Below are 10,181 nucleotides of genomic sequence, written 5' to 3'. Positions count from 1 at the left end.
TTTGTGAGTTTTACATTCCACCTGAGCTGCTCAGCTAACCAGATAGCAGGAAGCATTCGTAGTATTCGTGTTGATGTGATATAAGCTATAGCCCGTTACTACTGTCATACAGGCAGCTGTGCCCTAATGTGCCTTTTCCCATTTAAATGTCACAAATGTGCAGCCTTTTAGCTAGACAGAGAGACTCAGCAAGTGTTGGGCTTCTTAACTCCATTGCTCACTTGTCTTGAACTTAGGGCCGCTTTTCAAACACACAACAAGCACAAAGTTTGTTTTTCTAAACAGTAAATTGTCATAATGAGGAAGGAAAGCTATTTTAAAGTGGTGCTGCCAGCTTGATTTATTCTCCTCACTCTGCCTGTGATTGGCTTACCCTGATATCCTCACCCAACCAACTAACGAAGGCAACAACAAGTACAAGAGACAGAGTTAGACGAATCATGGCATCACCATGCTAGGAAAGTATATTCTACTAAATGATGCTGTTGCATGTCTGGACATGCGTAAAGGGGTGAATAACTTTACCTATAGCTAACGGAAGCTCACCACTCATTAGTTAACTAGTCTACTCTTTCCTAGTACTGGAGCTATGTAAAATTATTCTGCTAACACCCTGTCGAGAAGGGAAGACTTATATAACCGCTTAGCCCTAGGATTAACTGTCTTACATTCATTTCTAGAATTTTTAGATTCAAGTATAATTTATTTAGTATGAGGTGTGAAGTTAAAGTCAGTAGATGTGTGTCGTGGTGTGCTTGCTCATGCTTACCTCCCGAGGTCCATGCGGCATCCTTAAGAGAGGCTCGGGCCCTTGTGGTGTGGGTGGCTTTTTTCAGAGAAAAGTTGCCTACTTAAGTGGACAACTAACCTCTATAAAAGAGTCAGTCGAAAGGTCAGTCGAAAATCTTTTCAAAAAGATTCAGAACAGTTATTGAAAAAACTTCAAAAAGGTAAAAATCTGACAAAGTCTTTTTAAAATTCAAATACAAATCAGTAAATGTAAAAATATAAAAATGTAAAATCAAAAGTTTAAACACTTGAGGTTTTTCAAAGGTTTCGGTCTCAGAGACTAAGTCCCAAAAAGGGGATTCAAAAGTCAGAGTGACGTGAAGCCTTTAGCAAGAGCAGCAAAGCCTGCTGATCAGCTTCTCCGCACCCTTTTTATAGCCAAACTGTGTCTTTGTTCGGGACCTTGAAAAACCTCAACAATGCAGATTCACAGAAGTGTTATACACTCACAGGTGATCACAAGTTCGTGTGTGGTTTTGCTCAAGTTATGGTGCTCTCTCCCTGACCTCACAGGTGCACAGACCTTATCAAATACAGGCTTATATCACTACAGGTACAGGGTTATATAATGAATGCATGCATGATTAATGGCATATGTAAAAGCAATGAAAGCAGTTATGATTATATGACATATGGATTAATGATAAATGGATTAAATGGTAATAAAAGAAAAAACACACAAATATAATTAAAACAAATTCAGCAATTGCATAATTCTTTCTGATCTTTCAACAATGCGCATCAGACTTAAAAGTTGGTACAAATGGAGACTGAGTGATAATAATTGGATATACTGTATGCTGTAGCGGTAGCCTATTCTTGTGTATTCTTCCACAACACCACATGAAGCAGTACCTTCAAGCTTCGGCAATTTGAATCAGTATGACTGACCTATAGTCAAACATCTGAAGTTTACAATGCTGTACTCTCCTTTTATATCCACCAGCTGAAAACACAAATATTCGGATAACCTCTAAATTAATACTCTCACTGTGTAAACAGACATCCAGCTCCCGATGATCCAACAGTTTCTGTGCAGAGCGTCAGAACACAGGACTGGATTTTCTCCTTTAAAAAATTGCATTAAACTAACTGTTCATGAGTTGTCTTTATTTTTTTTAATTTTTTTTGGCTCACATGAAACAGATTCAGGTTCTTTAGAAGCATTTGCTCAGCATAAAAAAATATTGTTTTGGTTTTCATAAATTAAGTTTTGATAAAAATTAAATAAGTTATATTCTAGGGTTGCTTCTTATGTTATTAATGGCACTTAAATGAGAAAGTATTTTTTATTATGCAACATCCATCAGATTTTCATTATAAACTTTTCTAGATTAACAGAGATGTTGATGTAGATGTGTAGTAATGACCTATTGTTGATATTCTTTGTCTCATTTGTTCTTTTTTACAGCAATATCCAATACAGGTAAAAAGGTAAATGTGGGGTTTAAGCTAAACAATTAGTTAAGATGGTTAAATGAAGAGACAACATTTAAGATACAACAGAGACCTCTGGTGGACAAACCTGATACTTACAGCCAGTGAAAAGAAACTCAATCAGTTCATTAATGAAGTTCAGCTGCTCACACAGAAAACAAAAACACAGTTTATCTGAAGCTGTGAGGATTAACTGGACTCAAGGTCTTTAACCTAATTAAAATACTTAAAAACACAACGTTTTGGCAGTAAAATGCAACAAAGGAAAAACTATGGCTTTAAAATTGAGCTGCTCATATTCCTGCTGATATTTTGGAAACACTGTAATTCCCAGGTAAGAATTTACAGAACAACAAAATGAGCCAGCTTTGCATTGATGATGTTGTTGAGTTCTAAAAATAGTTTGACAGTAATTCTGTGATTTCATTGTTGTGTTTGTAGATGAACAGTGAAGCCAACACGTCTCCAGGTGAGAGTCGTGCCTTGTCTTATTTAAATGTTTACGTGACTCCTCTTGTCTTTTTGACAGTCAGGGTCAGGATGATAGAACCTAAATGACAAGTTTAGGACAGATGAGGCTGATTTTGAATATCCAGGGAACATATTCACTATATTGAGCTTTATTGTAAAAATATTACAAGCATTCATTCAAACACTTGCACTTTGAAATCAAGTGAATCTGTGCTTTGACTTATAAGGTTAACATGAGTAGATGTTCAATGTTTCCCCTGGTTAACGTTTAAAAGTTATGCATTAAGTTCCCTTTCTGTTGATTCTAGTTAGATTCAACCTTTTGCAACAGAAAAGAGACCAATGCAAAGTGCCTTAAACATGCATACTTTATAATGGACAGCAGGGGGCGACCTACCTGTTCCAGTCTAAATAAACAAGATATAATTAGCAACAACAACAAAAAAATCAATGTGTGGTTTTAAAATCATAGTTAGTCATGTGGTTATTCTTGTTATAGTCTGTGGAGTTTTTTTTTTAAATAATGTTGAGGCACAATTGGATGGGGTGTTTTTTTTTTTACCTCAGTGTAAAATGTTGCTCTTTCCTTTGAAATTATCCATGATTATTTCTAGTTTTTTTTTTAAACCCATCCCTGCATGTGTTTTTTATTTTTCTTAAGCTGATTCTTGTGTGCTGAAATGAAACTGACTGACTGGAGAGTTGTAAAGTAACACAAATGTTAAGAGATATTTTGAGAAAAAGTTGGTATGACAATACTAAAAGTGTTTTTATTTACAAAGACCTGAGAGCTGTAAAGGGTTTGTCACTGTTTCCTCCTCAGAGGGCCCTGAAGCTGAGGGTGGTGCGTTCTTTGCCCTGCGGAGCTGCCACCAGCTGCTGCAAGGCTACAGCGGCGAGTTCTTCTCCCCAGACTACCTCTGCTCCAACCCGCCTCTGTGGTGCAACTGGACCATTAAGGTGGATCCTGGGAAGAGGATCCATCTGCACCTGGAGGACCTGACCCCTGATGACACCTGCCACCTCAAACAGGACCAGGTCCACGTGGATGAGCCCGTCGGACTCATTCCAGGTCACAAAGTCCTGCAGAAGTGTTGGAAGGAAGCCAAGTTCACGTCATTCTCAAACACTCTGTATGTGGTGCTGCTGATTGGGGGTCGACCCGGCTCACCCTACAGGGGCTTCACCGGACGCTACCAGGCGTTTGGACCACCGGTGGTTTACGACCCGCTGCAGGAGTTCACGCTGAGAAACAGGAAGTTAGAACCGTCTGCCGGAGCCAATGAATTTGAAATGAACCGAGAACATCTGGAGTTGGATTCACAGGACTATTCTCAAAGAGTAAATCCAGATCAGATTTATGATTATGATCAATATGCAGACACGACGCCTGAGCTGCCCTGGGAGGAAAAGGAGCAGACAGACACTGAGGTGGGAAATATGTATTGACAAATACCAATACAACTTAAAGGTTGCAGCAGTTGGCATATGACCCAATACTCACTTGGAGTTTTTATTTATTTAATCATAAATCAGTCTCCAATTAACTTTTCTTTTTTAGCTTTTGCTGAATCTATGGTTAAGCATTTTCTTCTCATCTGCTATAAATATGTCAGAGTATTTTTTTAAATGGTCTTTTTCTTTTATTTCAGCCTTTATCATTTACTCAGGTGGATGAACATCAGCAGCGGGCCTTGGTGAACTACAGCCACATACATCCGATCACAGCCGGGCCCACAGTGCTGACATCCACACAGGAGAGCTCAAGATCAGGACGAGGTGCTGACTCTTCAGACCAGTCTGAACCGGCTGAGTCTTCACAGCACAACCAAATCAGTCAGCCCACCCGAGCACCAACAACGATACAGTTGAATATCGAGACAGATTCACAACAGCCAGAAGAAGCTGTGGTGTCTGAGGAGGAGAACAGGAAGGTGGTCAGTCTGGCCTCGGACCAGCCCCCTCCTCCCTCTGAGGGACCAGAACCAGAGGAGCCTGAGCCCACTCACCCTCACCCAAACATGGTGGAGCAGCTGTCCGACCACAGAGGAAACTGTGAGTACATCAAAAATATTTATGAGGTTTATATTAGTTTGGAAACCTGAGCCATTTCTCTGCTTGGTTTATTTATTTTTGGGACATTACACACTGGTCAACATTGGTGTACCCCAAAGCCTTTGTCAACATATAAAGCAGATTTGCGAGTAGTCTTTAATGTGTTTGTCTTTGTGTTTCTGTCCTGTAGACAACAGTAGAAATCACTCTGAAATAGCACATCTTCCTGGTGGTGAGTCTTTTTTGACTGTTTGCACTTAACAAGACCTTTCAATATGCCCAGAATAAACTTCAATCCCAAAAGTCTGTGGTATGCAAATGAAACACACATTTCACTAATGGTAATAATTAAATGTAAATACATGGGTTGTTAAAGTATTTTAAAATGTCCCTGTTAATATATTTCTAGAAGCTTGTAATGTTGATTACACGGCAGTTTTCAGTGTGTAGCTGTTGATTCTTCGTATTGGTACTCTGACAGATCACCTGTTTGAGGTGGCCGTTGAAGTACATTTTCAGCAGGACTTGGAGGAGTCTTCGGAGAAGCTGTCCATGTCCCTCCAGCAACCAATAAAGGCTCTGGTAGGGGGATGAAAATACATCAAAGGTGCTGTATTCAATGGATCAAGTTTTAAGCTGGATATTTTTTTTTTTTTTGCGTAGGTCATCAAGAAGCTGGAGGCTCTGCACTCACTGCTGTCTGTCTCTTTTAAAAGAGTAAAAAGGTGTGTGCCCAATGTTCCTCTTTCCTTCAGTAGTTACCTCTCACTTAAGATGTGATGACAGATGCAAGAAAAGAGAAATCATGAATAAATGTTTTTGTGAAATAAGTTTTCCATCCTGCTTAAATTTGACCTGAAGCAGTGTTAGTTTTTCTCCTAAATGTTAGTTTTGAAATTCAAATATATTACATCTGTGTTGTATGTGCAGGATAAGTGTTGGGGCGCTGTGCATCCTCTGGCTGCAGATCAGACAGAGACCAGGGGATCTTCAGCTGCGCAGGTCGGTCGACTCTCTGCACCAACTCACTACCACATCCATCAACATCAGAGGGAGAGCAGAGATGGGAGTCATCATGTCCATGTCGATTGCAGGTATGCAGATTTTACTCCATTGAACGAGAACGATTGTATAATTAAGAAACATGGACCCAAACAGAAGGACTGTCTGAATCCAGCTTAATCCTTAAATCTTAAACAATATAGCATACACATGCATTTAAATTTAAATGTAAGTTTAATATATACACATGTATTTACATGTAAAAGTGTAGGAATGCATTGCATTTCTAGGCGACGGCTCAGAAAGCTGGATAATTTTTGTAAGATACCGTAGGAATTTCTGTATACAAATATGTGGTCTCTCTGTATTTCTTTCAACATGTGTTTCAGATGTAAATGAGTGTGGGACTCAGCTGGTCATGTGTGACGTTAATGCAGACTGTAAGAACCACTTTGGTACATATGAATGCCGCTGCAGGTCCGGCTTTAGGGATGCATCCCGCTTTGGAACAGGAGGATCTGTCTGTGCAGATGTGAAGGAAGCAGGTATGGGTGCTCTGATGTGGAAACTCAGTCATTTTGTAACCTGGGCCTTATTTTTGGGTTTTCTGGGGTCAAAATAACAAAAGGGCACAATAAGTTTTGAATTTACCCAAATAGATTCAGTCAGCGTCAGTGAAACACACTGTAATGACTACAACTGAATCTCTGTTGGTTAATTAGACCGGGCAATGAAAATACGTAATATGTTTGTGTTATTGACTTAAGTGTTTTAAAATGTTAACACGATATATGTTTGACACACAATAACCCGCAAAACATAACCAATAAAGGCAGATGTAGACCAGCAAACTTACGTTTTGCAATGTAAAATTACTGTTTTTGTAAATGGAGTCTGGTGTCCTTTTTTCTGTAGGGATCCTATGTTAATAGTATAAGACATTAAAGATAATCAGAGCCTGTGAAAGTTGATGGACTTTGATTAGAAGTGATTTCCTCACAGGATTGTGTTGCATCCAATACAGACTTTTGCCATTCAGCAGGCTTAAGTAATCTATTGCAGCAAGTCCAAAATGTTTTGTACCTGTTGGTCAGTTTAACTTTGTAAATTTGTAAAAAGGGGGCCTTGGTTTAAAAATACCGGGGTAACCTTTTAAATGTCTCATCAGAGTAGCTGGAGCAGTTTTTGTTGTGATCACTCTGCTCCTCAGACAGCCGCAGCTTTTTGATTGATTGTGATGAATTAAAAAAGCAACCATTGTGCTTAATTTAAACCTGAACAAAATAAAACATCCCAATGTGAACGTCTTCTCGTACCCTGTTGTGTTTGTGCAGGTTGCAGCTCAGGTCTGTCCTCTGAGACTAAAGTTGTCTACGTGCTCTCCTTCCTGCTCAGCTGCCTCATCCTGTTGCTGTTGGCGGCGGCCGGCACGCTCTATCACCGTCACCACCAAGGGGATTTTCTTGTCCGTTGCCACAGCAACATCTCTCATCATGACCCCAACAACAACAACAACAACCATCACCGTCATGAAGGTGACCCTGACCTGACACCTCTGCCTCCTCCCCCGCCTGCCTGGAGCTTCAGGGAGGGTTGGCCTCAACTGAAGGAGTGCCCCCCCCCTGTTGACCTGCCGCTCCTGCGGTTCAGCCCACTGCTGCAGCCGGACGGCTACGCAGAGCCGCAGGAGGGCAAGAAGATGTGAACAGATAGTGGCCTAGGAGCTGCGGTTCTTGACAGTATCTAAACTCGACACATTAAAACCTTTTTATTTTGTTTAATTTCTGTTTGCTCTGATACTGTTGGCCACTGTTTGTTATCTTGTTGAATAAAAATCACAACATAACAGCATTTCCTGACTGTCTTTGATATTTTGTCTAAGGGACTATGAGGGTGTTTTCTAAGCCTACCGCAAATGGCAAAGTTTTGTGTCACATCGCTAAAATTGAACAGGTATTAATTGAGACAGTGGAATTCTTTTATATAGGCCTGGCTGCTGTTCCTTTGCTTTAAATGAAGTATTGCCAAATCGATATTGTCACCACTAAAGAACACAAACATATGTATTGGTTGTTTATGGGACAGCTCATTACACCTACAGTACCTAGTTGGAAAAATGACAATGTGGGTCCTAATGGAGTGAATCTCCATTAGGACCCACATATAAATGCCAATGTTCCCAGTAGAAATAAGCACGTTTACAGCATGGTACAAAAACTGTTCAGGTATCAATAGCTGGATAGCAAGTGCAGGACTATTTATTTTTTTCAACTCATTCATTTTCATTGTATTAAGGCTAAGAGTTTTTCATGGTTCAACCTCATGCTGTAACTCAGAAATGGGAAGAAATAGGTTTTCTTTTTGTATTTTACTGTTTGAATTTTCTGCGTTAGTAAAGCAACATTTAAATTCAGGAATTCACCGGATTAAACACGAGCGTCTGTGTGGCTCAAGGACACTCCAGCAGGGATCTAGGTCTGTTGAAGACCTGTGACCTCTCAGATCCAGGAAAGCCACCCTGTGTGGCTGTGTGCAGGGAGTGACATGTAGTCTGTGCTGGCCCACCTAGTCCAAACCTCTTAAATAGGCTTACAGCAGCTAATCCAGGCGGTGTGCTGTCACATGGGAGTCTGCTGACCTGACTCTGCTTTATGAAACGCTGCTCATTTTCCAAGCTAAATTAACAAGGCCTTTTTTAGGTTTGGAACATCATAATGTCTAACTTTTGATACGACTCAGTGTAACACATATTAAAGGTGTCTATAATGGTATCTACATCTGTAGGTGGGCACAACAATGTTAATTATGAACTAGAGGATAATAAAATGATTGAATAATAATATCTCCAATAAATTATTAAAATAAATATGTTCTTGTTTCAGGTAAATAAGTTTTGTATTTAAAAACAAAACACACAACAGATAGCTTTGAAAAAGGCATACCAAGGCAAACCAATTTTATGATAAACAGTCTCAGCACATATTAAACTGTGAGCAGCTTTAACATCTGCGTATTTCTTTCTTTTCCTCTAATATCCCACTTCACACTTCCTCATTTTTAGGGAGAGAAATGAGCTGCAGCTTGTCCAAAACATAGTTCAAATTGCCTCAGACAATCCCTATGCCAGTAGAAAGGTTTCATGTTGACCCAAAACCAAAGCGTCTTTAAGGGAACAATGTTGGTACATTGTTGGTCAGTCAATGATTGTGTACACAATCTGGCATGCACCGTCTCTGGAGCGTGCAAGCAGCGCCACTCCGCTCCAAATACAGGTGTTTATTTTGAAGGAGCCTGCTGCATTAAGCTGAACAGAGCAGATCGAACCGGTCAGTGGCCCTTTCCGAGAAGCCACAGTTCAGTAAGGAGTGCAGACTTTTCAGTGGGCACTTTTTGGGTCCACCTCAGTATACTGAACATTTCAGCATGGATACTAACTTTCTGGTTTTGTGCAGTATAGCTTGGATGCGTGCTTTCAGGAATTTAATTGTATTTTAACACCCACAATGCTGTGGGAAATGAAATGTAAAACATCACTTCAAATGCGCCTTCAAATCAAAAACAAACGAGGATGGGGAAAAAACATAACGAGGATGGGTGCGGCCGGTTTGGTTAACGCGCCTTTCAAATGTTAAGTTGTTCAATTGTTTACATGCAATGTGAAGTTTTGTATTATTTATTGAGCCATTGTGCATATCACATCTCAGTTGGAGTGTCAATAACATGAGACGGGCTAATGACGTCACTTCCACCCTGAATGAATCAGACGAAGTAGGAACAAATATCGGCCTACTGTGCGCGCCTACTAAACAGTAGATCCTAACAGGATACAGCACGGATAGATCTCATTCTGAGATGATGAACGCCATGGTTGAGCTTCGTTACGTCCTTTGATAAACCAATGAGTGATGTCGCTCCCAATGAGTTGAGAGTAATGACTCAGTTGAGTGGAAACGCAAAGACACGTCCCTGTAATAAAATGATTTTCATACTGCATCAGAGTGCCTTTCCACACTATGAACTTTTACATCAGGACAGTCAAGTCTCTATAGAGAACAAACCGAATGACCTATTTTTGTAGGCCAACCCAGAAGTAACATCGCCATGGGGTCTATTGAGGATTCGCCTATTTTGACGTTACTACCGTTATGCTTTAGATTATCTCCGATAAGCTAATCAGCGGTTTTGACAAGCTAGTGAAACCGTAGCTTAATAAATTGTTTATTAAAAGTTACCGCCGTTTGTATCTAGCGTGATGACGTTTAAATGTCCCCGACAACTAGTAGTCACATTTAGCCACTTGTTAGCACCTTGGACACGTAAAAACTTCAAACTTCACTAGGGGGTATTACCTAACGTAGTTTATGTCGTCTAACAAAACGCGAACATCTCTTAAGCTTGTGTCAACCACAGACCTTATTTCAGGCTTC

General features: G+C 40.1%; 1 protein-coding gene across 3 annotated transcripts; it reads left to right on the top strand.

Annotated features, from left to right (window-relative positions):
- Nucleotides 1-2,652: 2,652 nt before the first annotated feature.
- Nucleotides 2,653-7,605, top strand: zgc:66455 (uncharacterized protein LOC393502 homolog). 3 transcript variants are annotated; one of them, XM_061048904.1, is made up of 9 exons: nt 2,653-2,674; nt 3,497-4,128; nt 4,350-4,752; nt 4,943-4,984; nt 5,234-5,334; nt 5,416-5,477; nt 5,683-5,846; nt 6,144-6,299; nt 7,089-7,605. In XM_061048904.1, the coding sequence occupies exons 1-9, from the start codon at nt 2,668-2,670 to the stop codon at nt 7,457-7,459; spliced, it is 1,938 nt and encodes a 645-aa protein (XP_060904887.1). In that variant the 5' UTR covers nt 2,653-2,667; the 3' UTR covers nt 7,460-7,605. The 3 variants fall into 3 exon arrangements, with proteins under 3 accessions (XP_060904887.1, XP_060904895.1, XP_060904905.1); XM_061048912.1 differs by having other exon boundaries at nt 2,653-2,695; nt 3,521-4,128; XM_061048922.1 differs by having other exon boundaries at nt 7,150-7,451.
- The last annotated feature ends 2,576 nt before the right edge of the window (nt 7,606-10,181 follow it).

Source organism: Labrus mixtus, chromosome 2, assembly GCF_963584025.1.
Source record: "Labrus mixtus chromosome 2, fLabMix1.1, whole genome shotgun sequence".
In the NCBI taxonomy this organism is placed as follows: domain Eukaryota; kingdom Metazoa; phylum Chordata; class Actinopteri; order Labriformes; family Labridae; genus Labrus; species Labrus mixtus.
The sequence above is the reverse complement of the archived record's forward strand: the minus strand, read 5'-3'. Positions and strand labels throughout refer to the sequence as shown.